Here is a 27030-nt window from a genome sequence, read left to right as displayed (position 1 = left end):
GGGCTTTGGGGCGTATCAGAAAACCCAACTCAGCCTGGTTAAATGTTATAGGGACTTTACCAGCTAACATTCTGGAAGCTCCATGGAAGAGTGGGCTTCATGTGTAGACTGCTCTGGGGAGTCGGCACTTCTCTTAGCTCGGTCCTCCTTTTGGCTTCAATATTGTCTTTATGTTGGCTTTCCTGTGGTGCCAAATGGCTACAACAGTTTCCTGCTTCATACCAACCAGTCTAGAAGAAGAGGGGGTCAGATGGTCCCAAATTCTAGCAGACCCCAGAGCTTTGTGCCGTTTGACTAACGCCTGGCTGGTGAGAGCCAATCGCTGAGAGTGGGATCCATACCCCCACCCTCAAACTGAGGAGCCCAAGAAGGATGGATTTCCAAAGGACAGTCTGGGTGCGGATAAAGGTAAGGTAAGGTAAAGGGTGCGTGTGGCTGGGTAGTCAAGCACGAAGCCCACCACAGCCGTGGAATCTCCTAGATGAAGGCAGAGCACAGTCTCTGCCCTCGGGTATCTCCCAGCCTCGTGTGGGGGCTAACAGGTACTTATAATATGATGCCATAAGTCCAGCAACAGAAGGGGCACAGAGGAGGAAGTGATTGGCTTTGGGAAGTCAGGGAAGGTTTCACAGGGGAGTGAGTGTCTCCACTTTGAAAGGACAAACAGGAGCTCCCCAAGAGCCAGGGGAACAGCATGTGCAAAGCCACCAGAGCCCAGAACAGTAGAGTAAATCTGAAGCCCCACAAACGGTTCACTCTGGCTGGAGAATAAAATGCAGTGGGGTGGGGATGGGGCATGGGAAGCAGCCGCCGATAAAGCCGAGGGCTGGCATAGCCAGAGCAGAGGGCCTTTGGTGACATGTTAAAGAGCCTGGATTCACACACCGGGGAGCCTCGGAGAGGCCTGAACCAAGGAAGTGACATCAGATCTGGATGTCAGACAAGCCTTGACAGCAGGCTAGATTAGATTTGAGACTAAAAAGCAGGAGGACCAGTGACAGATCATGGAGAGTAAACGTTCCATGAATGTTCGTGTTAACACTGCCCAGTAAAAGAAAGGCTTCGGGTCTTTTGCTCTTACCCATTAGCTGATTAACTCTGGGCTCAGCATCACACTGGGGTCTGGGGTGGGATGCAGAATTTCAGGGCAGGTCCTTGCCTTCAACAAGCTCCCAGTCTTTGGGGGCGGACACAGCACACAGTTGTTACAAGAGCTGGTCTTCAGTGAGCCTATGTTCCCGCCTGATCGGAGAGCACTCAGCAGGCAGGGAAGCTCAGATAGGAGGCAAGACTCAAAGTAGACACTGAAGGGTGTGGAGTGAGAGGTGAGAGGACATTCCAGGTGGGAGAACTTGGATAAAAGCTCATGATGAGCATGGGATGAGCAGCCAGTTCCCCGGGGGACAGTGGCAGGCTGCCTGATGGGCAGTGGGGATACAGGCTTGCTGAAGTAGAGGCAGGCTAGATTCTGGGAGACCTTGAAACCCAGATTGATACAGTCCTACTGGTGGGAGAGAGAGGTTCATATGCTTTATGGCGGTGGAACTTGGTAAGGACAGAACCAGCTAAGGAAGATCAGCCTGGCAGCGGTCCCACAGAACACAGTTCGACCCCTCCCCAATCCCCCTGGCTGGGGCTGGGTTTGTGATCTGGAGCCAGGTTAGGGGAGCAAGGCAGACACGGCAGGGGGAGGGGGGAGCATTTGGTCACAGTACTCCGCCTTAGTTTCCTGTGACTCTTCTTTGCTTCTGCCAACAAGTTATTATTCATTCCCTGCTTGGGACTGTTGGTTCCCACTCCTGTGCCCTCATGGCAGCCTCTGTCTGTCCTTATCTCTGCTCCCTCCATTACAATTGGCTCAGACTGCCAGGAAGCCACACCTGATTAACCCTAGCTGGGGTGCCCCTCCTCAACACATTACTGTGTCCTCAGCCTTCTTCCTGATTGGGGAGGTCTTCTGGATGAAAGCCGGGATTCTGACTCTATGGAACATGTTTTGCATGTATCCCAGAGTGGTGCCTGCCTTCTCCAACAATATAAACCATCAGTTTATGTTTGCCTCCAGGAGACAAAGTCAGCCTCATTCTTAGTGTAGATGAGTAATTATTATGCAGTCGGAGAAAGCAGAAAATAAAGGGGCCCTTTGTTCCTGGATGCTTATTAATATTAATAAAAAGGTCTCCCCTTGCCAGCTTGGGATCCTGCAGCACAGGAGGTGGGCAAATAATGCTTTTGAACAGCTATGATTGGCTGTGGGAATTAGATCCGTCAGGATGAGAGAGCCACGATGAAATCCACTCTGTGGCATGGATAGGAGGGTTCCAGCCAGCATCTCAACATTCACCCCCATCTGGAGGTCCCTTAAGGGAGGGATATGTTCCAGGTGATTGATAGACTGCTAGAGTCACTTCCCAGCCAAGTTTAAAACGAGATGCTAATAGAACGTGTTAATAATAACTCCTGCATGAGTGAGCCAAGCACGGGGCTAGGCCCACCTGCCCTACCCCCATTTAATTCTCATAGTCCTATGAAGAGGGCACTATCATTCTCATTCCCATTTTGAACATTTTAAAACTGTGGCTTAGACAGCTTGTAGAGGTGGTGGAGACAGGTTTAGAACCTGGGTCTGTCTCATCACATCTGTGCTCTCAACCATGTCAGCAGATGCCCCGTCGCCCCAGCCCCTTGGATTCCTGAGTGGAGGTCTGCATTCTTAACACATACTCAACGGAAAACCGCCGCTGCCCATCAACTTAATTCTCCGTATCCTTGCGGGTAGAGAGAACCCAAGCCCGTTTATAAGAGGCCTCAGGAAACATTATATGCACATATAATGCATATATGCCGCAGCTTCTGCTGTTGCAGACTTAAGGTCATGGTTCTGTCTGGCTTTGGCTGACATTTCTGATCTGGCTTCCAAGTCCCTGCATCCTTTTCAGACCACAGGCAGACAAAGGAGGCCCAGAGGAGGCGTGGTCGGGTAAGAGGGAGCCAGCCTGAAGGTAATTGTTATTATTTGAAAGGAGACTTTAGCTAAAACAAGCCTGAAGGAAGTTAGCCACTGCCCAAAAGAAACTAGGCGATGGAGCAAGGGAGGGCCTCTTTGAGCCAGACAGACCTTCTCCCGTTCTCTTTCTCCGGAGGGATGAGTCAACAGCCCTTCCTGTGAGCGGTGAGGGCTGAATCTGGAAGGTCGCTGGGAAGCCGACGATTGGCCGCCCAGTTGCTGGGGCTTTGCTTTGGGCCAATGCTGTGGAGGGGCGGGGCCGGAGGCGGGAGCAGCAGGATCCTCGGCCAATCGTCCTGCAGTGAGGCTGGGCTCCCGGTACTATGGCAACCGCGAGCAGGGGCTCATTTGTTTTGTAGATGAGTAATTACTACGCAATTAGAGAAAGCTAAAAATAAAGGGGCCCTTTGTTCCTGGTTACTTATTAATATTAATAAAACGGTCTGTCCAGGTCTGTGGTAAGCAATCAGTGCAAACCTGTGTGCCTGTGGTAGAGCACTGTGGGAGGCAAAGGCTGCCCAGCCCCACTCTCCGTTCTCTTTCTGGAAGTTATTTCTGACTGCGACCTGCAGCGGGTTGGCTTTCTGGGCCTTGGGGGAAAGAGAGGCTGTCTTACAGACACGCTCAGGATGCCCCGGAGTCAGGGGTCAGTTAGGCACTGACCCAGGGAAAGGTCTGGCAATGTCAACCCACTCCCAGGGAAGAAGACTAGAAACACAGTAGCAAAACCAGGAGACGTGGACGGATGTTGGAGGATCCGGTTTTGCTGTGTATCCTTGGACACATTGTTTGACTTTTCTGGGTCTAGATTGTTTATCCCCAGGTGCATGAAATAGTCTTTAAACCTCCCACTGAGGCAGCCCTGAGATTTCAGTGTCTCCCAGATCACCTGACTTGAAAAGAAACAAGTCAGGCTTGGGTATAACTTGCTGGAGGGTTACATCGTGTCCAGGGACTGGCCCCACAGCAGTACGTGCTCTGGCCTTGGGGACAGAAACAGTTCAGAGGCTTCCCTTTTATCCCTTCACCTTCCCAGGATATGGGGTTGCCTTGTGGATAGATCAGATAAGGATGATAATTGTTTTTAAGAGGATCAGAGCATGGAATGGGATCTTGGTTCTGGTCTAGCTTCGATAGGCTAGGTGATTTTGGGGCAAAGGGTTTCAGACTAGAAGGTGATTAAGGACCTTTCAACTCTGTAGCTCTATATTGCTACAGTTTCCGAAGCTCTCGATCCCTTGTCATGGGGAGGTGACAGTGACAGTGACTTAAGAGCTGAGAAGAGTGACTGGAGAGAAAGCCAGGGGCTTCCAGGTGATGAGAATGCATTTGAAAACAGCACTGCATTTTTTTATCTTTCATGCGTGAAGGCCTGAAGTGAGAGGGACAGAAATATTTCCAGAATTGTGTATCACTGAAAAAATCTGTTGTCAGATTTCCATCCTTGGGCGTGGTTGGTTAAACTTTTAGGTCTTGGCTATCCGGATGGCATTTATTAGTAAAGGTGAACCTGTTAACAGCTACGGTCGGTGAGCAAATCTAAGACTGGGGCACAGTGGCTCTTGAACTTTGCTGCATGTTAGAATCACCTGGAGAATTTTTGAAAGTCCTGGGGTCCAGGCCACACTGCAGACCCATTAAATCAGAAGCTACCACCGTCGACCCCAGGCCTCAGTGGCCGTTAAAGCTCCCTTGGTCAAGTCCAATGTATAACCGTGGACTCAAGTACCAGCAGGTTCTTGCCAGATGTAGAGTCTCACACCATCTCTGTGACTTTATTATCAGCATCCATACCTCAGAAATGGATACAAAGAGCCACACCAGGCAGCTCCCCCCACCTCCTCTAATGACCAGGAGAGCTGGTCTGGATCCTCAGCCTGCACGCAGCCTCAGAGCCCGGGGCCGTCCTGCCTGGCACTGGTCCTCCCAACAGGGCCAGGAAGTCCATCCCTCCAGGGCAGGCTGAAGGGGTCTTCATCCGCAGCAACACATTCTAGGACAGGCCAGTCCTGGCGGAGATTAAGAGCGTGTCCATATAGAACCAAGGGCCCGGAGCAGCCATAAACACGGAAGCAGCCACCCTCCTTGACTGTCTGATGAATGGGGGCCTTTTGGTAAGGTCGGAGTTTGTTTGTTATTAAAGACCTAATTAGAAACATGAGAGGGAGCTGAATGGCTCCGTGCTTGGCTAATTAGTGACATGTATGCACCCGCTTTGAACTTCAAGGACACAGAGCTATTAGCGCTTACATCAAAAATGGATTAAACTCCTGTGCCTTTATAATCATTAAAGACAGGCTGCTCAAGTGGAAAGACTTTTGTATAGGTCCTCAAGGGGCTGCCCTTTGGGCATCCTCTCCACCCTACCCCCTGGTTGTGGAGCCCCGGGCAGTAAATACTGATGGTCCTGGGGCAGTCCAGCTCCCCACAGGACTGCCCTCAGCAGAGCTCCGTGGTCTTCCCGGGACTGAGACGACCAGCCCTCTGGTGACCCATTCCGCAACAATACTGCCTGCCTGCTCTGTGCCCAGCCTGTTCTGCAGTGTGGCCCAGAGGAGGGTGGTCTAGTCCTTGGGGAGAGAGGCAGTCCCCTACCTCACGCGGCGGGCACGGCCCAACTCCAGGCAGCCCCCAGTCTGATGGGGGAGACACTGCCACCAGGGAGCTTCCCATTTGGAAAGGGCAACAGAGCCCACACTCTTCAGGAGCTGGAGCTCCAGCCTGGGAGGTCTGGAGCCTTGTCCCTACAGCCTGTCTGAAGCAAAGAAAGATCCAAATAAACACAAGATGTCTTAGACTACAGGGAAGGGCAGCTGAGCAGCAGATTCTGTTTGAAGAGCTGCCGGGAGTTGCCTGGATGTCCAAGTTCGAGCTTGTGTTTAGTCTGGTCAGAGACGCTTCGGGGACACGTTCCCTCACTGCTCCAGCCCTCGGTTTCCTCATCTGTAGCCCAGGCTAACAGGACCGATCTTAGAAGTTGTTAGGAGCATGAAAAACGATGGTGTTAAGCACCTACCAGTGTACCTGGCACACAGATGCTCAGTAAATATTAGCTCCCTTTCCAGCCTCACAGAAACCACAGCTTCTAGAACTGTGTGCCTCGTGCCTCCAGACCCTATTGTGCCCACAATAGTATGAGGTTTTCCCCTGCTTCACCTTCCCCAACTGGGCCAGGGTGTTATCAAATTCTTACCAAGCTTTCATCATGACTAAGGATGCTACAAGTGTAGTTCTGGCCTTGGATTTCTGGGGCCTCGCACAGAGGGCGAACACTGAGCCTGCGGTGAATGGAATCACTTACAAGAGACAAGCTAGGACCCGATGCCTCTGGCTGAGGGCAGGCAGGCTGGGAATTAGTGAGTGAGCACACAGGGCCCAGCAGCACCGAGGGTGGCTGGGGTCACGTGGGGAGAAGCCAGACCGGTTTCTCTTTTGACAAGATAGAGCTGGATGCAGTCCCCAGCTCAAAACAAAAGCAAGGGACATTCTCAGGATTAAACTAGGAGACGCTTGGAGCAAGCCGACTGTTCCGGAGAGAGACAGATGCGACAGAGATGGAGAGGGAGTCCTTCCTGGCACCATACTCCGTGTCTTTGTTTCCTTTCAGTGCTCAGGTCAGGGACGGTTGGGTGGGAAGCAGGGGCCAGCCAAGTGGCCGTGGAGGCCGCGGCCTGTCTTCCCGGGGCCGCGTGCACAGCGGCTGGCAGGCTCGGTGCCGTGTTTCATGGGTGCCGGTGATTTCTGGACCATCTCCCCATCTTGCCTCTTGCAAGTTCTAACCCATGTGGGCCTGGAGTCTGAACCAGTTAATTTAAAGAAGAGGCAGCAGGATGTGAGTGTTAAAACCACTTGCTTCAGCCAAACCATAAACGTCTGTCTCTCAGGTTGATTTCCCCTGTTTTCCGAGGTGCCTTAGAGGTTCAGGGCCAAGGCACTGTTGAATCAGCCATTTGCTGTGGAGAGAGATCACGAACCACACCTTGCATTTGAGACCAGAGTCCTGATCTGGGACAGCTTGCTGAGGTCCCATCAGTGGGGAAGCCATTGCAGAGCAAGCCCCGGGCAAGCCCGAGACCCGTGGCGTGGCCTTTCCTTTCCTGACAGCCCTCTCCCCTTTCTTCCTTAGACACATGCAAACAAGGTCTATCCCTCAGAACCCTTAGGGTCTGGGAGAAACGGGAACCTGACAGTGACTCCATTTGCCCTCATGACAAAGCCTGGTTTCTTGGGCTACCAGGCTCAGGCCCACTCAAGGCTACTCCATGCCCAGAATTTACACCATGAGCAGATGGCAATAAACCACTAACCCCTCTCCTCCCCTCCCCCACCTTCCCAACCAACCCTGGCCTGGTCCTTTGTGAGGAGGAGACACATCCATAGACCCAAATCAGGGCTGGTAATAAGAGCATCGAGATAGAGAGCGAATGAGCTATTCTCTGTTGAGATTGTATCTCAACATAAAGTACATAGTTTTAGCCACAAAGCTCTCAGATGGGTTCATTCTGGGTGTTTGGGTGATCTGATTAGTAGAATCAATCTCCAGGTTCACGACTAGCACATGATGTGAGGGCTTCAGAGCCAGCCAGGAGTGAAATTATCTCTTCAAGAGGGGTGTGCTTTGACCTGAAGCCTAGACCATTCTACGTAATGCATCGGTCCCAAGTCCTCGGTTCTCCCGTCCGTTTGTTCCCTCGAGCTATGCCAGCATTAACCGGCAGACCTCAGCATCCACCTGGTCTGAAGCAGGTTCGCTTTTGAGAGATCAAGCAGAAACAGCAATCTTCTAAGCCTGTGGCACTGCTGTAACCGACATTTGGAGTATTTGTGACACTGACTTTCCTGTCAGCCCCGGTGGATGAGCAGACACTCTCCATGGGTCCTGTGTGGTATTTAAGATGATCCAGGCATCTCTGGATATGTCCAGACTTGTTGCTATCAGGCTGAGTTAGTACCTCCCAGTAATGTATTTGTTTGTATATTGAGCCAGGGAAAAGGAAACATCACGTTACTCTCTTAATCCTCCCTTAGTTTTAAAGTGTTTTTTCTCCTTCCCTTCTGAAATAGCTTGAATTTTAGCAGAGCATACACACACACACACACACACACACACACACACACATATATAGTATATTAAATTGATTGTCCCTGCATCTGGGTCCCTGAACTGATTTGATTCTAATTTACTGTGTCATACAGTTTTCCCAGGTTGGATGTAATTGCTGGTCCCCTCTATCTATCTCTCCCACCTTCAGGCTAAGCTCTAGAAGGCAAGTCTAAGCCAGGATCCCTGGGACATAGTGGCCCGGCAGACTGCTGGACTGTAATCCCCCCTTGCTCTGCTGGAGACATGCCGTAATAACTCACAGCTGAGTATTTCTCCTTCCGTTAGCAGGAACAGGATTATCTTTTCACGCGGACCTTCCCCGTTTGACCATCGGCATTAATTTATAGCAGGCACTACTTCTGCGGGGCGCAGAGACTTCGAAGTGGGGTCCTCAACTCTGTTCCCAGGAAGGCCTTGGCTGCCCAGCTGCCATTCTTCAGAGCCCACGAGCAAGGAGTGGCTGGCTGTTAAGAGGGACCCATGAAGGTCTCCACTGTTGACAGCCAATTGGTACTATGGACCCGGCATCACCGAGCACCCAGTGTTGTAGGGGAAGAGAGGCAGGTGTCTCTTCTTCTGGAGAACATAGGGCCCCGTGAGAACCCTGAGGGCACCCCCACCTGTTCACATACCCCGCCTTAAGGAGTCCCTCGCTAATGTGGGAGACAGTCCCTGCTGCTATGGAGTTTTTACTGAAGGCAGATAGAAGCACGACACGGACGAGGTGAAGGGAGAGGGGAGAGCTGGAGGGGCAACGACCTCGACCTCTTCTCCGGCATCCGCCTGGCAACGCAGCCCCTCCACTCATCCCTTTTCAGTTTCTTTACATTCTTTAAAACAAGCAAAACCCCTAAAACTCCGTGTGATGAATGAACACAGCCCTGCCCTCAAAGAATATCGCAGGGGCTTCTGTCCCCAGCCCTCCATTCTGTCGGGAGCTGGGGGTTGGGAACGAGAGCCGTGAAACTCCCTTCTCCTTGGCCCTGAAATGCATAGTGTCATGTGTTCTGTTTCAGCAGCATGCTGCCTTCTGAACTGGACTAGGCGAGGACGGGCCCACCATTGCATTCCTCTGGCCCTAAGCAGCACGTGCTCTGGAAATGTGCCAGGGGCCACCAGGGCCTCCCCCCTGAGATGAAACCTGGCAGCAGCAGATAATTTGCAAGGCAGATGATTGAAAATGTCTTGAGGGCTGGCCCTGCCCTTGGGCAAAATGTGAGACCCACTAAACCAGAACGTAGGTCTAACGTGGGGACTTGGGGGGCTGGGGGGGGCCCTGGCTTATCCCGGATATGCGGGCTGAGCTCATCTAGAAAAGATTTTGTCAACAGTTCCTTCCTCTGGATCAGTAATAATCCAATTTTCAGGCCTTGGAGCCAGACAGAGATGCCCTCCCAGGGGCTCCCGCCTCATAGTTCTGGGCTCTTGCTTTCTGCCTCCGGTCCAGTGGCATCACTTAGAAATCATGCGGATGGCTGGACTTCCATACTTTTCCTAGACCTACAAGGAGGCTGCTCTGATTCTCACTCCTACGACTTCCCCACCCCCAGTGACTAATTGCACTCTCAACCCAACCCCTCCTGACCACAGTTGGCCGGAGCCACATGCAGACTGTGTGCCCGCTGGAAGGCAGGCATGTCCCTGGGCTTGCTTTAAAAGCCTGAGGTACCCATGAGCTTTGCATCCAGCCCCTACAGGTGAGGATCGAAGCCTGCAGGATGGACCTTTGCTAAGGTCTCTGGAATAAGAATCCCTGGGGTTTCCTGGGTCAGCCATCAAGGTGTTTTATTCCCTTGATAGGCAAGAAGTTCCTCCTTTTATCCGAGTCCAACTTTAAGCGTTAAGTCAAATGTGTTACCTCTTGCTGGCCTCAGTGAGATTCCACATCCTTGCTTTTCCTCCCACCCCACCCCCCACCGACCCTTGTTTCAGAGTCCTTTCATCAGGTCCAATGTAGATGAACTGGTCCAATGTAGATGAACTGATTTACAACTGGAAGTTGTAAATCACTTCCTGATTTGTATGGCCAGTGAATTGTATTTTCCTATATCAGATTTTCCTAAATCTGCCTATGGTACCTGCCTTATTGGGCTCCGCATACACAACCATTTTAAAAATAGTTTGTTTTCAACTTGACCAATTGCAAACCATTTTCTTTCTCATCGCGGCCCACTGAGAGGCAGACTAAGGCAGACGGCACTCACACGGTACAGATGGGGACTCAGGCCCGTGAGGTGTTTACCCCGAGGCATACAGCCCTAAGGTCAGGGCCAGGGTCACACTCAGGTCTTCTGACTCCAAGTCCAGTGCTCCTTTACACCACAGCTGCCTCCCTGAGCATACGGGCTGCCTGGACCCGGAAAGCCCAGAGGATGCTGGGACTAGGGGTGAAGGGTGAGGGGTGAGGAAGAACCCGTCTGGGATTAAACTGCTGCTGTGGATTCTGCCCAGAGCAGCTGATGGAGAAGTAGCCCTGCTCCCCACAGTGAGCCCCCAAACTGCCAGCCGGGTGCAGGGCTCGCCCCATGCCACTTAATACTTATAGCTCCTGCTGCAAAAATGCCTAGGTGTTTGCAAGACAGTGTCCTCTCCTGGGATAGGAGGCATAATGTCCCAAGTCATAAAACTTAGCAGTGTCTATTCAGCAGCACATACTGAGACCCCTCCCTCCCGACACACACGGACACACACGCCCCTGTAGCTGAGCAGTAGATGGGGTACCCTTGCCCATTGAGAGCGATGTCCCATCCCCTCTTCCTGACCCAGCCTGGCTTGTGGGACTGTTTCTGGCCTCTCAAAATGAGGCTCAGCATCTGAGCAAAGGCACCCTCCACCAAGATACTTCATTGAGTGTTGCCTGAAGGCTGATTGCCAAGGATGCCCCCTCGGGTCAGGGACTCAGCGTCTTGCTTTCTCCGCCTGCCTCTCCTCTCAGGTCACAGCTCAGAGGGAGAGACGTCCTCACATGACTCCCCTTCCTATGTAGCCAGCTAGTGATCAGTATGAACGTCCCAAAAGAAGAACCCTATTTTGTCCCTAATGCCTTCCCAGGCGCAGCTGCTGGCAGGTCTGAGTGCAAAGTGGCACTCCCCACTCCCTCCTGAGCAGGCGGTGCCATTTGCTTGCTAGGAGCCTGCCCGGAGATGCACGGGTGTCCGGATGGCTTGTTTGGGGACTTCAACCTGCTCTCTGGAGCCTGGCTCTTCTGCCTACAGAGAGATAAGGAGGGATTGTTGGCGGCACAGCACAGAGGTGTGGCTCCTCCCCCCCAGCCCAGAAGCCTAGAGAAGAACGGGAACCAGCCCAGAACTGGGTGCTTACCGCCTGCCAGCTGCGCCCTCTGGCGGGGACCCACAGACCGATCTCTCACCCCTGGCTGGGAGGAGAGCCGCAAGGTGACTGAGCAGGGATCGGGCGCTATGAGGATATGGGAGTTGAGGTTTAGAGCTGCATTCTAATAGGGTGCCTTCTTCACCGTGTCATTCGCTGGCAGGTGACTGAGTGGGGAGGGGTGTTGTTGGCTAAGAGGAGCTGCGTATTGTGAAATCCCTTCAGGCCTGCTGGTGAGCTGTTGTCCCCCTGGGCACACAGGACTGGGAGAGGTAGCGGGATGGGCGGTTACCACTAGCCCTCTCGTCTTCTAAGCGCACGGAGGAGGCTGTTTCTGGATAGCATCCTTCCATGGGCATGCTACTTCCTGTCTCCGAGGCTGCTTCTGCCGGTTGGATTAGTCTCTGGGTGGCTCTCCCTGATGGAGAGGTACGAGACCAAAACCCCCCTTCTCCTCAGCCCCTAGGTAGGTGGTCCTGCCCACAGTCTTCCTACATCTGCCTCTGGCCAGAGAAGTAAGAAGCCAAAAAATCTTTCCATCTTTCACTGCGGGCCCCCTCCCCTGGCCTCTCTTTACCCCGAGACAGAATTAGCTTGTTATTTTACATAGCAAGGGTCAGCTGCCTGGGTAAACCAGGAGTCCACTGTCTGAGCTCTCCATTTTCCTTAGCCCAGAGGGGAAAAAAAAGTGTTAGACCACGATAATACCACCTTTAAATATCTGAGCTTGATATTTGCCTCCATGGGTGAGAAAGGCCAAATGTTATCTGCAAGTTTAAACGTATGTATTCAAAATTCCTGTCCCCTTTGTCTGTGGGTGCGTTCTCAAATCAGCCATTCACTGACTCTAAGCCTCCGTGATTTTTTTCTCTTCAACCTGTTTTCTCCATTGGCCGGTTTACCCATTTCTCTGCTCCAGCTTCCAAGGGGTCTCAGGGCACCTGGAGGTTATCAGTTTCCCTTTTCTCCGCTCAGTCAGGAGCCAGACGCGGCTGGTTGCATCTCCTTTGTATCTTCGTGCCCCATCTCGGTCTCCAGCCAGCCTGGCTTGGGCGTGTGGTCAGTCTCTTCCCATCTCTGGGGCAAGGCCGCGGCCCAGGTGGGGCTGCAGAGGTTGAAGGCAGCTGGTCATGGGGCAGAAAGGGAAATGCCAGGGGAAGCAAGGGGAGAAGATCGTAGTGAGAAGCAGCCCCTTGGAGCCAAAGTCGTGGAAATGTGTCCAGTCCAGATTGGCTGGTTCTTCCACCTGGGTGAGCTGTAGCCCAGAACTGGCTGGCCCCAGAGTCACTTTCAGTTTTCAAAATCAATGAGAACTTATTCTTGGTGATTTGAAAAAAAAGGTTTTTCCCCCCGTTTTGGAAAGAAAAAGTTTCAGCCACTAAGGGGAAATGAAAAAAATGAGACAAAATTAACCTGGTTGACAGGCCCTCACTGAAGGTATAATGGAATTGGGGGAGGGGGGCGGGGCTGAAGATCGGGGCCCAGTAGTGTCTCCTCCCGCGGCCCCTCCTCACCACCACGGTCAGGATCTATGGCTGTGAAGTCTCTCCGTAGCACAGGTGCATTCCTAGCTCTTGGTCTCAGTCTGAGTTTATATGAGGATAACGAACAAAGCAGGCATTTCGGTCCAATGCGCTCTAGCTGTGAATTGGTTCAGTCAGTATGCTCTGCATTCATACTTCTTTGTCTTTTTTTTTTTAAACAAAAGGAAAAAAAAGTTTAAACCCCCCCTTTCCTTCTACTGCAGGAGGTGAGTGTGTGGGTGTCCTGTAGAACCATTGGCATTCACCCAGCTTCGGCCCCAGCCTCCAGATTTCGCCACCCCCACCCCACCCCCTCCCTCCATCCCCTGCTCTCCACCCCCGAAGGGGACCCCTGCCACCATCATTACGGTTATGTCAAGATGCCCAAATTTTCCATGACATACCCCATCCTCCGACCACGTTCAGTATTGACGACTTTCATACCGGGCTATGAATGGGGGGTGGGGGGGAGGAGGTAGCCAGTGGGGAGGGGGGAAGTGGTTGGGGGGGCTGGAGAATGGAGATCTTCTTTTGTCTTTAAAAAAAAAAATACAAATTTGTCATTTAATGGATCCAAAAACAAACGAATAAGAAAAAGTAAAACAAACAAACAAAAATTTTAAATCCCTTCCCCAACGATTTTTTTTTTCCTGGACACAAATTGCTTTGTTTCCTGTCACGTTTTAATATCAATATTAACACAATGTGTAGTCTAAAACTAGTTCCTTTGTAGTTTGCATGGGATGTGAATGCTGTCTCAACGTGCCCAGATCTAGACAAGACTGCATGAGCACCAATTCAGATGTGAAAAAAAAAAAAAATCTCTCTCTCTCTTTTCCTCTCTCTCTTCCATATATATCTCTATTTCTATTGTGATAATTTGGTGGGCAGTGAAGCACCTCGGGTTGGTTGCCGTAGTGTGTTGAATGATTGTTTTTTTATTCTCTCTATTTTTGGAGCTCCGAGCTTCTTAGTAGTAGCCTGGGCTGAGTATTCTTGAGTCCCTGCTAATGTTTTCGCATGGCCTTGGTTGAGTGTTAGAAGTTGGGCCTCAGCTGTTTTTCTCGAGTGTTTGGCTTGTAATGACCGGTGCATGCCTGGCTTCTGGCCTCATACCCAGCTCTATTCTCTGCACACCAGTCCTGAATAGCTACAGTGCTCAACCGAATTTTGGCGCGCCCGCTTCCCCGGCAGGCTCCAACCCCGCGCGGCCCGGAGGCTTCCCGGGGGCCAACAGCCCAGGACCTGTCGCCGATCTGTACGGCCCTGCCAGCCAGGACTCCGGAGTGGGGAATTACATAAGCGCGGCCAGCCCACAGCCGGGCTCGGGCTTCGGCCACGGCATAGCTGTAAGTACCCGCCTCCCCTGCCCTCCTGCCTCCTCCTACCCACCCGTCTCCCATGGGAGAGTGTACCAGAAGAGCCCAGGGTTGGGGGCTGAGGAGAGGGCAGCGGGTCCCCGTCCACACTGCGCCAGCCACCTAGGGCTGAAGCTCCTCCGTTTAGCTTTTTCCTGAGCAGCCGGCATGCGGCCATGCGATGATGGCACGGAAGGAGCACACGGGCAAGGTCAGGTTCAGATCCCCACTCCGTCACCTCCAGTCCATATATAAACTTCACGTCCCTGGCTACAAAATGACAATAAGTACGCCTCCCTCAAAAGATTGTGTGAGAATTCATGGAAATAGGATGTGTCACCTGCTAGCACATAACAGGTCCTCGGTATCAGCCCCCTGCTTGATCTCTGCCTTCTGGAGACTGCCATGAAGGCCATGGGACTTCAGAGCTTGGGGACCACCTGCCCCCCCACCTCAGGACAGCAGCCTTGGTGGGCAGAGTCCCCCGGGCCTGAGGTCCAGAGGCAGCGCTTGGCCCTGGGACACAGTGTGGGGTTCAGGCTCCCTCCCAGGTGGTCTCCTTGGCTAATGTTTCTTACAGTTTCCAGGTTCCAAGTAAGTTCCCAATTGCGTTCCTTAGCTGCAGCCCCGCAAAGGCCAAATGCATTTGATATTTGTAATGCTCTGTGGTTCTATAATCTAACTAATCCAGGCAATGGAAATTTGCTTAACAGATTTGCATGCTGTTTTCAGATTTGTATTGTTCTTCCCCCTCCTGGTGTGTGTGAGCATGAATGTGCCTGAGCCCACTCGCTCGCTGTCCCTTCCATTGGGGAAACAGAAATTCGGCCACCCTCCATCCTAGCCAACTTCAGCATTTTGGAGGCATTTTGGTTTGGGGCTAAGATGGGAGTGTCTGCTGTGCCAGGTCCTGTCCCTGTCAGGAGAACCCAGCCTCAGGGCCGAGCTGGAGAGAACACAGCAAGTGCAGACAGTCTGGGGCACCAGGTCACCACCATTCCCTGCATCCCACCACGGCACTGGAAACCACACACACCTACACACACGGGCACACGCCCGGGTGCACACACACACTCTTAGCACATGCATACACACACACTTCGTCTCACAAGCTGTCTTACACATGCACACACACTCTCACACGTACACACTCCCTCTCCCTCTTTCTCCCATGCACACACACATACACACTCTCCCCCCTCTCTCTTTCTCTCTCACACACACACTCGCCCTCTCTCTGTCTCTCTCACTTTCTCTCTCTCTCATACATACTCTCTCTTTCTCGCTGTCTTTTACACATACTCTCTCTCACACACACACACTCACCCTCTCTCTCTTCCTCTCTCTCATAGAAACTCTCTCTTCCTCTCTCTCTCTTACACATACCCTCACACATACTCTGTCACATTCTCTCTCTCACACACACACATGCCCTTTCTCTCTCTCTTCCTCTCATACATACTGTCTCACATACACACACACACACACACACACACACACACACTTGCTCTCTCTCACATTCTCTCTCTCTGTCTCTCTGTCTCTCTCACATACACACACACACACACCCACACACACACACACACGCCCTTTGCCACCACCCCTGGCCCATGCAGTTTGGGTCCTTGTCCCTTTCTTCCCAAGCCAGTATCACATAAGCCAGCGGCCCCAAGGGTCAGCCCCCCCGGATGAGCCAAGGCACCAACTCGAGAGTATGATTATTCGGGGTAGAGCCGCATCAATTCGGGAGACCGCCTGTCACCATGTGTAGAGCACAACTCATTTCCGTTTTCAGCGCACAGAAACACAGACCCTATTTGTTCTGGAAAACCTGGGTCTTTTGACCTGTGTCCTGTTGATGCTTCTCGGAAATAACCATGTGTGGCATCACGTTGTGTCTGCGCAGGGCTTGCTCTCTCCCCAGCTGGAGCTGTTGGGACCGCGGGGCAGAGACACTGTTATCTTTGCCCTCCGGGGTTCAGGGCAGCAGCGCCCGTCATTTCGGGCACAGACTTCCCTTCCCCATCACCCACGCAGCCCCCGTGAATCTGGCTCTCGATTTCCCCCCTGGGGTGAGCACACAGGCTGGGGGTGGGGAGTGGGGGCCGGAGGGCTTGGAGCGGAGAAGGTTGGCCTCCCGGCCCCTGGTGGCGCGGTGTCTCAGAATTACATATTCATGCTGGCAACCACAGTCTAGTCCTAGAGATAATTTCCTTTCCCCGAATATGACAATCTGTTCCCGTGTATAGCGTGCTGATGACCTTAACAATTGTGCAATTTTAGGGACCTTTGATTGCAACGGCCTTTACAAATGGATACCATTGAGCAGGTGCTTCTGTTGCCATCCCACTCTGAGGTATTACCTTCCCTGCCATGTGTCTCCGCCCCGCCGGGCGTGGCGTACGTGTACGCGCACGGGCGTGCAAGTACGCGCGCGCCTGGTCTCATCGCGCCCGCACCTCTCTCTCCTCTTCCCCGACCCCTTTTCAGGGGGGTGGGGGCAAAAACTCCAGTCTTTTACTCTCTCATCCCTTTCTCCAGCTTTAATCGTGGCCCCAACCTTTTTTTTTTTTTTTTTACTTTTATTTTTTTTCTTCTTGATTTGGTTCTTTCGGTTCCTTTTCTTTATCTTCCCCACCCCTCATCTTTCTCCGTCTTGAAATACGATCAAGAGTGTAGGAAACTGGAAGGTGATCTGGGGCTGTACCTGTCCCAAGGGGACAGAGGCAGGAGAACCCTGGGCTTCGGCCAGGCCCCCGGGGGGGCCAGGGGGCCAGGGGGCCAGGGTCCCACCCCTCCAGGGTCCTGTGAGATGGCCTTTTAGGTCCCTGGGCCCTTTCGGTCTCCCGGAGCTCGCTGGCTTCAGCCAATGGGGTTCCTGCAGTCAAAACAGCCAGACTCCATCTTTCAGTGAAAAGAAAACATTTTTGCCAGTAACTACTGAGTAATTATCCAGATTACCGCACGAAAAGCAAATTAAATTAACGACATCACCTGCGTAACGTGGATTTGGATCCCTGCCAGTTTCCTAACCTTTTAAACTGAGCTCAAGTTAATTAAACATTTTTTAAATCACTTTGATGGGGATATGGAAGGGGCGGAGTGGAGGAGAAGGGGAGGTTGGGGCAGTCAGTGAGGGAGCCTCTTGCCACAGTCTCACTGGAAAAGGAGTATCTGTTGCTCTTGGGAAGGACACCGAGAAGGAAGAGGGGTTCTCTTATGAGCGCTAAATGGGTACTGTGTTAGCATGTTAGCTGGGGGGCTTGAAGCATGGGTCTGTCTCTTTGGAAGAGGGAGGGGGACAGCTGAGGCCAGGGATGGGTCCCAGCTGGGGTAAGAGTGCCTCTTAAGTTGGGACATAAGAGAAACAAGGCTGGAGATGGGTTTGCAGTTAGTAGGACGCCTCTCTCATAGAAAGGGTCCCTCTAGGCCCCCAAGTCAGCCAGGACCCTCTACGGTGGGCTCAGTGGGGGGACCAGGTTGAGTTGAGCTCCACAGATCTCTTTTGGATTTCTCTAATGTTGCTGCTAAGGAATCACCTCAACTAATGCAACTGCCTCTCTTAACCAAATAAACCCCGTGTGTGAATTCTCCCCGCCCCTCCCTCCACTTCCCTTCCAGCACTGACCCGGCCAATGCTGGCCAGAGCCAGAGGCCACTAACAGTTTGAAGGAGAGCTACTCACTACTAATTAAGCTGGGTTTGGGGGCCCAGGGGAAGTAAGGTTCCTCTGAGAGCAAAGTGGACCCTGGGGGTTGGAGGTGGCTCCCGCCCTTTGTGGAGTCAGGTGACAGAGGGGTTAAACACCCCCCCCCCCCCCCCCCCCCGGGCACAGCAGGTCCCTGCAAGGTCACACACTGGGGCTGCCCTGCCCTGTCCCTCTCCTGGAAATGAGGGTGGCAAAGGGCTTCCCAGCACAGCCCGCCCTCCAGGGGCCTCTAAGCTTCTGTCGGGGGAGGGCAAGGCTTCTGGCCCATCCTCCCCTCCTCCGGCTCTGGGACCCGCTTCCCACAGAAGGATGACATAGCCAGGAGAGTGGAGGGAAAACCCACCCCCTCCGAAATGGATGAAGCCAGCCAACTGAGTCACATGTTTGAACCAAAGCACACACTTTGTCCCTAACGGAGGTTTCGTTCTCTGACCTTGAGTGCCACCCGCAAAGGACTGGTCCAGGCTCACAGTCAGTTCAGGGAGACTCAGGAGGTCTGTGAGTCCCGGGCCTGTCTTTATGTCCTATAACCAAAGCTGGGTGTTTGTTGTGTGTGTTTTTCCTGACCTCGAGTCCTTGATATGAAATATAATTTTTTTAAGATTTTTTTTTTTGTAATTTGCATCTTTAGTTGGCACTGACTGTATCTAATAAAGTTGCAGGTGTTTAAACATTTAGCTTTGAAAAACCAGAAGTTTAACCAGGAAAAAAAAAAGCATCACTGGTCAGTTTGCAATTCACCAGTGTAGCTGACCAGCCGGCGCGGCCACATTTGCTGACCACGTTTCCTGCCATGACCCCAAGCGTGCAACAGCGCCGTATCAAATCGGCAAAATAGCAAACCAGCAAAATGAGTGGCAAAGCTGTCCGCTCGCCAGCGTCAGGCGGGGCGAAGGTGTCAGATTTCCCAAGCTGTGACCCCGGGAAGCTGTTAGCCTGGCCATGTTCAAACCTACCTGGTAGCCCAATGTAGTCATACTTGGAAAGCTCTAGTTAAAAAGTCGGGGTCAACAGTACGTTTGCCTGACACGTCTTCTCTGTCTTCCCACTTCATGTTCTCCTCTGGGCGCCCCCGACCTTGCGTACCCTGCAGAGCATACCTGGATGTCCAGGCAAGACTGGGCGAAGTTTCTGAGTGGCCCTTTGTTTAGGTGATGTCATCAGACCTGGACCCCCACCAGCCTCACTCCCCATCGCAACCAGAGATGGCTCACTTCGGATCGAGGGTTGACTACATCTCATCATCTCACGAATCTGCTGTAATATATGACAACAGCTTTTAAATGTGTATATAACCCATGATTTTGGTTTTGTTTTTTTTTTTGTTTTTCTTGATGGTTTCCCCCTTCCTCTCCCCTCTTCCCCGTTCTCCTTTTAAATCTCTTTGAATCACATTTGGTAGTGATTTTGACTTAGTCCGGTAGTCATATAGCTTTAATATCTAGTTAAAAGCTAACCATAGTATAATTGTTATATTAAGGTATTATTTTTTCTTTAAAAAAAATATTTTTTTTTGGCTTGTTTTGATTCTGTTCTCACTTTTAAAGGATGCTGAGATGGTAATATGACTCTCAATATTTTGGTACCAATTCTGAGACTGTATGGATTTTCTGGTGCGGCTTGTGCACCGGCGGAAGCAAAGTTGTGAAGTGTGGAGTAGGAGATGGGCATAAGCTTTCTACTTTGCGTTGTCTAAGAAGTGAGATGTAGTAAGCTAATTAACAGACTCTCTAGCGGTTCTTTTTTGTGACGTCTCTTTGTTAACCTAAGTATATCTATTTTCGGCAATAAGGTAAGGACGACGATGTTTTGAGTGTCCTTCTTTTCTATAAGTGCTTTTTTTCTGTTGAAAGAGGTGATATTATAAGGTTTTTTGAAATTGTGAATTCTAAAAAAAAAGAAACGTTGTAAATACAATTCCATTAACTACATAGAAACTATTAAGAAAGAGAATCAAAAATATTTTTGTGAGGGAGTCGGTCCCAGGCAGTTCGATGCTCTGTGGGAAGGAGGGGAAGGAATGGTAACCAAGTCAGTTCGGAGGCGGAAGGACACCCCGCTGCCGGGACGACCCCGGGGGAAAGTTCGAACACTGTTCAGCTCCTTCTGTCTGTGTGATAGACCTAAGAACTGTATTCGTGTCATACCAGCATATTAACCTCTCGTCTGTGCACAGCTTCAAATGTTACCGTCTAGTTAGATTTTTATTTAAAATATGAAAAACTGCTTTTCCCAAGACGTTTTTTAAAAACAAAGCTACAATTTTAATATTTAACATATTTAAAGTTTCAAAGCACACCTGTTTGGCTTGGGTGGGGAGGGGTGGGGGGACATTCTTTTTCAGTCTTAATTTTTAAATATTTGATCATTTTCTATCGTCCAACCATTTCAGCACCTCCAAAGGTCCCTAGGACACTTTGCCTCTCTTTGCCCCTCCCTTCCCCCCCACCCCCCACCCCGGCCCCCAGCTCTGGGGGGGCCCCACCCCCCTGGGCCAGGAGCGGAGAAGCCTGCATTAACGAAACCTTCTCTCCATTCACTTTCTATTTACAAATTAGGAAAGCAACCTTTTGGTTTATATATTTTTTTTTAATACCTCAGTGCTGCAAGTATCACCAGAGAGGCTATGGAAGAATTTTTTTTTTTTAATTTATTGTAGATGTAAACAGAATTTTAAAAATAAAAAGTATAAACATCGCTGCACTGTGACTGGTGGGAAAAACTGACAGTTTCCTGTTTGCACATGTTTGACATTTGGCTGTTATAATATATGGTCCTCGGTTGGGGAAAGATACTTATGATGAAGGATATTTTTTAATTTAACTTTTTTTTAATATTGGTAATAGGTCGGCAACAGCAACTATAGAAGTACAACTCGATAGATGGCATTAAAACATATTGTAGTGTGGATATATATTTTTTTCTTTTTTAAAATGTGATATTGACGTTTTATTAATATTTTTTAAATTGTTACGTTTATAAATTTGGTACTTAAGGCACAGCCAGTATGAGACACTGAATGCGACGTTTATTATAAAGAGCTGCTGCACTCCTATTTTTATAAATTTTACTAACAAAGTAGACTAACGTAGACATTCACAGACATGGTAGGGCAAAAGCATCCTCAAACAAAAGGCTCCAAAATGCGAACCTGGAAGGAAAGAAAAAAAGCCTTTTTCAATTCTAATGAAACAGCAATGACATTTTTTAAAAAAAAAATCTTGTTTCTCCAATTAAATGTTAGGTTGTTTGGTGAGGGTTTGTTTTGGTTTTGTTTTTCTTTCTTTCTTTTTTTTTTTTTTGTTTCCAAACAACCACGTTAAGTAAAATGCTGGGCGCTTTTAAAATATCAAAACTTGTTCAAGTAATAAAATAAAAAAAAAAATAGAAGTTTTATTAAAACACACACACACACACACACACAAAGAAAAAAGACAATAAATTCCCAGAAATTCAGTGTCTAGACTAGGGAATTTAATTACTATTTTGTCCATGTTGGTGATGTACTGTACTACCCTTCCTTTCTCTGCAACCCCCATCACCTCATAGAAGACTCTTTGTTGATCACTGTCTGTTAATAATGTATAAAAATGGCTATCTTGTAAACGTCCTGTCCTGGTACTAGTGTAGTGACCTTTTTTCTTCTCTTTCTTCTAGTACATATTGATAGATATAACGTAATTAAGGTTTAAAAAAAATTAGACATAGTTACTCAGATTTAGGACCAGTAAGGATAGAACTTTCTCTTATTTATGAAAAAAAAAAATGCTAATAATTTTGGGGCAGTTTTTTCCTTTCGATTTTGTTTTTCCAATTTCAACTTTTTATTTTATTTTTGCTGATCTGATGTGGTTTCAACGAACCCAAGGTCTCATGATGTTCAAATGCCGGCAGACTCTACGGCGTTTTGTAGATACCCACCCCCCCCCCAACTGTGAAGGGGTGTGCCATACTACCTTAAATGCTAATGCTAGATATGCAAAACTGGATTTTTTTAATTTATTTTTTAAAAGAGGGAGGCATGGTATATTAAAATGATTTTACTAAGAGAAAAAAATATTTTTTTAAGAATGCTCAGAAGAAATTGATAATCTGTGTGAATATGTTTTAGATGTTTATAATACCTTTTGAAGAGACCCAGTAGCCCATAGCACAAATCTCGTGGAAATCTGATATGTTTTAATGTGGCTACCTAGGTTAAGGTTCACGTTCGTCCCCCCCACTCATCTAGAAGTCCATTTTGGAAGATTTTTGTAAATTATTTTAGCACTGATGTTCAGCCTTGTCTTTGTTTCCGTTAAGCTCAATGGCGAACATGGGAACCACCTTTCGCCTTCCCTGGGGGAGCACCCCTCTTGGCTGATGGCTTTTCCCCGGAATCATAAAATAGCCACCGGGTGACTTTCTGGCTTCCAGATCCATCTGCCTGGGACCCCCGAACTCCTCTCCTCCCAAGCAGAGGGGAGGGAGTGGCATTAGCTCCCGGACCCATTCCTGGTTCTACCTGGACATGGGGCTGACGGGGATGACCAAGCCTTCGGTCCCCTTCCCAGGAGCTTTCTCAGCCCTGGTTTGTGGCCTTCCTCACACCCATCGGGAAAACCAAACAGCCTTGTGTTCTATCCCAGTCGCTCATTGGCTTGATTCGAACGAAGCCCCGACAGGCCTTTGCGTTTCTATCCTTCATACCCTTCATCTTAATTTGAACTCGTAGCTTGGACTTTAAGGTAGCATGGCTCTGTTGCTGTCAATCTGATGTTTCGCTGCACAGCAATTCACAGCCAGTGAATGTTACACACATCTTGCTAGACTAGTATAAAAATCATTGGGTAATTGTTGGTTCTAATGACCTGAAAGGTGTTCAGTTTTTGTTTTCAGTTTTTTGTTTTTGATTTTGGGGTTTTTTTGTTTTGTTTCGTTTTGGGGGGGGGGGGTGGCCTTTTTTTTTTTTTTTTTTTTTGGTTCCAAATAGAAAAACAAAACCTATTTTGATCTTTAGTGCAAACGAGGGCTAGGGACTTAGCCACCACCACCACCACACTGTTTCATTCTGCCATTCACTCACTGCAGCATAATCAAGAATAAAGCAATATAGTTTACTACATTTTTTTATTGAAGGTCAGCCATGCTTTCTGTATTATATTGCATATGAAATTGTTTACAAAAGAAACACTAACTCATACTTCTCTTTATCCGTTGGGAGTGGCACACAGGGACGGAGGGAGACTGGGGGGGGGGAGGGGTGGCGGGGAGGGGAGGGGAGAATTTTCTTTCTTGAATGTGCTTCACCAGCCGGGCTGTCTTCCAAGGAAGACAAAAGCAAGGAGGTTGGGGCAGGAGTGAGCAGAGGGACGGAGGCTGGCAAGCACATTGAAGAGAGACCCTGGTGGGCTCCCCCTGCCCTCACCCTAAACAGAAAAGCAAAATCATCAGCTCAGCCCAGTCCTGGGCACAGACACTACACAAGGAGACGCTGTACGTTAAGCAATACTTTAATACTGTAATATGTTTGTTTTCTTTTCTTTTTTTTTTTTAAACCAAAAAAAAAAAAAGTAAGTAAACTCAAAAACATATAAATAAAACCCACCCCTCTGGGGGAAGCAAGCTTAATTCAAACACTTGGCTATCAAATAATCAGAATGTATTGTCTCAGACAGGCTTTCATTTCCGGGAGGCAGGGGCACGAGGGGGGAGGGGGAGGGGGCCTGGGAGACAGACGTTCCGGAGCCTCCCTAGAAGGCTCTCTGCTGTATTCTGTACATACTGTACCATCCTGTGTGGAATCTGTGAGTGTCCTCTTGAGTAGCGTGGGCTAGCCGATCGGCCGTTCATGGTGTATTGTAAACTCAGAATTCCATATGTAATAGGATGCAAGTCTAAGCGTTTCATGTGGACATAAATGTATCTAAATAAAACTTTCCCTAGCACTGTGGCTGACCTCACCCTTACTTTTATACTTTAGTATGAAACTGATGACAACTTTGGTAGTGAGTATTTTTTTTATATATATACATATATATGTATCTATATATATATATATCTCAAGCATCTTTCAGGTCTTTGTGTGTGGCTTTCTTAAAGCCCTGTTGTAAAAAATTACTATGTGGATGGCAGTCTCTCACATCACAGATGTGGAAAGTATAATTTTATATTTGTATTTTCAAATAAATAAGTTTGTGAAAGGTTTCCATCCTCTACTGTGGTCCAGAAATCAATGTGTTTGTCTGACAAAAAAAAAAAAAATAATAAAATACAATAAACTGTTTTGAACAGAGTTGTTTGGTGTTCTTTCACTTGCAGAAGAGAGCTGGGGTGGGGGAGAGCTGTTGTTTGGTTTGGGGAGAAGGGTAGCACCATAATCACACCTTCCCTCTAGAAGGGAAGCATGAAGAAGCCCTTCCCCCGGCCCCAGAGAGCTGGTGGAGCTATTTTTAAGAAGTGACAAGAGAGCATTGCTGGGGAAGAGCAGATTGCAGAGCACCTCGGGACCCTTGGGTGGGCGGGGAGCAAACACAAAAGGTCCAGCGAGATCATAGGCCCCAGATGGTAGATGTGTGTCAAAGGAGCTAAGTGGTTCTCCGGGTTGCAGGCCTCAGCTAGTTATCAACAACTTACAGGAGAGGGTGTAAGACCAATTCCATGACCCTCAGTAGGAGTCTGAAAAAGGGTATTAGGAAGCCCGGCCTTTGCCCCCAAGTTCAAAGTCTTGCTTAATGAAGGGAATCAAAGGTGTAGAAAGAACTAGATCATCTATGATACTTCTGCCTTCTGGCTATCAGAGGAGAGAAGAGAAAAGAATTGAGACACGGTTTGTTGAGGGCAAGTCCCAAGATTGGTGGTAGCAGTCCAGACAGGGCCTGACCAGAGGGTTTCCTTGGCCTTTAAGCTCTGGAGGTAAAGAACCAGGCCTAGAGGTCTGTCAGGGATGAAGCTTCCTCTGCTTCCTCAGAGCCGTGGGTAAAACCTTGGTCCCCAGGGGATGGCCTTCTCGGGCCCCTCCTCCAATTTCCTGTGTCCTGCTTTATTCCAGCTTTATTTTAATGGACGTTGCTGCTACGTAGACGAAGCGCCAAGAAGAGAAGATGGAAGGAGTCCCTTCCTGTCTGGGGCTAGAGACAAGAGAATTAGGCTCCAGGCCCACCTCTCATGACCACGGGCAAAGCGTCAGCCCTCTGCAGTATCTTAAGTTTGCAGACGGAAGAGTACAAGCCCTGCTGCCCCACAGAAATGAAAGCCCACTGGAAGCTCCGTCGAGAAATTCCTTTTAGGAATTCTGACATGGAAAAGTTTGTCTTCATCCTCATGGCTCAGCTCCATCCCAAAAGCCCAAGGAAAGAGCAGGGAATAGAGGCATCAACTGTATGCAGCTGAGCCACACAATGGTCTGGTTCGTCCCACACGTGTTGCGTGACTGCGTTTTAACGTTCAGGGAGGGTAGGTAATTTGCCCGTAGTCCTACGAGTCCTCAGTGGCAGAATTGCGGTGTCATCTCCGGGACTTCCTGCTGGGTTCAAGCCCGGTGACCGATGTCAGCATCAGTGTTGTGTGCCTGGTTGGGGTTGGGGGAAAGAGCTCTAACCTAAAGGCCTAAACGTACCCAAAAAGAGGCGGAAAAATATCAATCTAGAGAAAACTAAACTTTCAGGGAGAAACACTAAAAATATTAAGTAGAAAACAAAGCAGCAAGAAACCAGGAAAAGAAAAACCAAGAAACAACAATGTTAAGATCAACGCAAGCATAATAAGTTGACAGGGGGAAAGCTAGCAAGGTAATCCATCATTATCTAAATATGAATGGATTGAATTTTCTACCATTACAAAACAGGTGTGTTTAGGAAAACAAGACCCAATTATCTGCTATTATAGAAACAGATGATAAACATGGCTGCAAATAAAGGGGTGGCAAGAGAAAACAGGCAAACACAAACAAAAAAGGGCAAGAATTGAAATAGGGTCAGGGTGGAATTTAAAGCACTCAACGGGATATTTTGTAATGACAAAAGACACAAGAGGATATAGAGGTGATAAACCCTATGCTTCAATTATCAGAAGAACTAAACACTTAAATCAGAAACTACTAGTGCAAAGAGAACTTGATAAAAATTAAAATACAATGTCTTAAAATTTTTTGTAATGTTTATTTATTTTTGAGAGAGACAGAGCATGAGTGGGGGAGGGGCAGAGAGGGAGACACAGAATCCGAAGCAGGCTCCAGTCTGTGAGCTGTCAGCACAGAGCCGGATGATGCGGAGCTCGAACCCATGAGCTGTGAGAGCATGACCTGAGCTGAAGTCAGATGCTCAACTGACTTGAGCCACCCAGGAGCCCTAAAATATAATTATAGACTTTAATGCACCTCTCTCAGAACTAGACATGTATAATAGACAAAAACAAAGACAGAGGAATTGTATAATGCAGTTAGTAAATGATCATCAGACTATAGAATCTTTAAATAATGTATATTTTTTGTCATTTATCCATGGAATATATACAAAAATCAACCCATTGTGTGGCAAAATAATATTAATTCCTTATTAACTAATAAATAATTATTAACTAATTTTTATTTTACTTATTAACTAATAAAATACTAATCATGTAATTAATAATTAAATGATAGCTAAAATTAGTATTTTTTAAGTTTTTATTTATTTTGAGAGAGAGAGAGAGAGAGAGAGAGAGATACAGCGTGCACAAGCAGGGGAGAGGCAGAGAAAGAATCCCAAGCAGGCTCTGCACTGCCAACAGAGAGCCCAACAAGGGGCTCAAACTCACAAACCATGAGATCATGACCTGGGCCAAAATCAAGAGTTGGACACTTAACCAACGGAACCACCCAGGCGCCCCGATAAAATTAATAATATCTATTTAAACAACTGGCAGTTTTGTAGTCCACATTCCATGATCATAATCCAATAAAATTAGAAATAATTAAAATGTGATCATAACCATTATAACTGCACAGAAATTAAGAAACCCAATTCTGGACGTCCTTGGAT

The 27030-nt window shown here is 48.9% G+C and overlaps 1 protein-coding gene across 3 annotated transcripts in view; it reads left to right on the top strand.

The window, feature by feature from the left end:
• Positions 1-24305, top strand: part of MSI2 (musashi RNA binding protein 2) — a 394401-nt gene extending 370096 nt beyond the window's left edge. The window contains exons 12-14 of one of the 3 annotated variants that reach the window (XM_047833110.1): positions 14105-14313; positions 16606-16678; positions 19125-24305. In XM_047833110.1, coding sequence (XP_047689066.1) covers positions 14105-14313; positions 16606-16647 — 251 coding nt within the window. In that variant the 3' untranslated portion in view covers positions 16648-16678; positions 19125-24305. The remainder of the gene's footprint in view (positions 1-14104; positions 14314-16605; positions 16679-19124) is intronic. The other 2 variants (XM_047833112.1, XM_047833111.1) reach the window with 2 other exon arrangements.
• Positions 24306-27030: the final 2725 nt, after the last annotated feature.

This window comes from Prionailurus viverrinus, chromosome E1, assembly GCF_022837055.1.
Source record: "Prionailurus viverrinus isolate Anna chromosome E1, UM_Priviv_1.0, whole genome shotgun sequence".
NCBI lineage: Eukaryota > Metazoa > Chordata > Mammalia > Carnivora > Felidae > Prionailurus > Prionailurus viverrinus.
The sequence above is the reverse complement of the archived record's forward strand: the minus strand, read 5'-3'. Positions and strand labels throughout refer to the sequence as shown.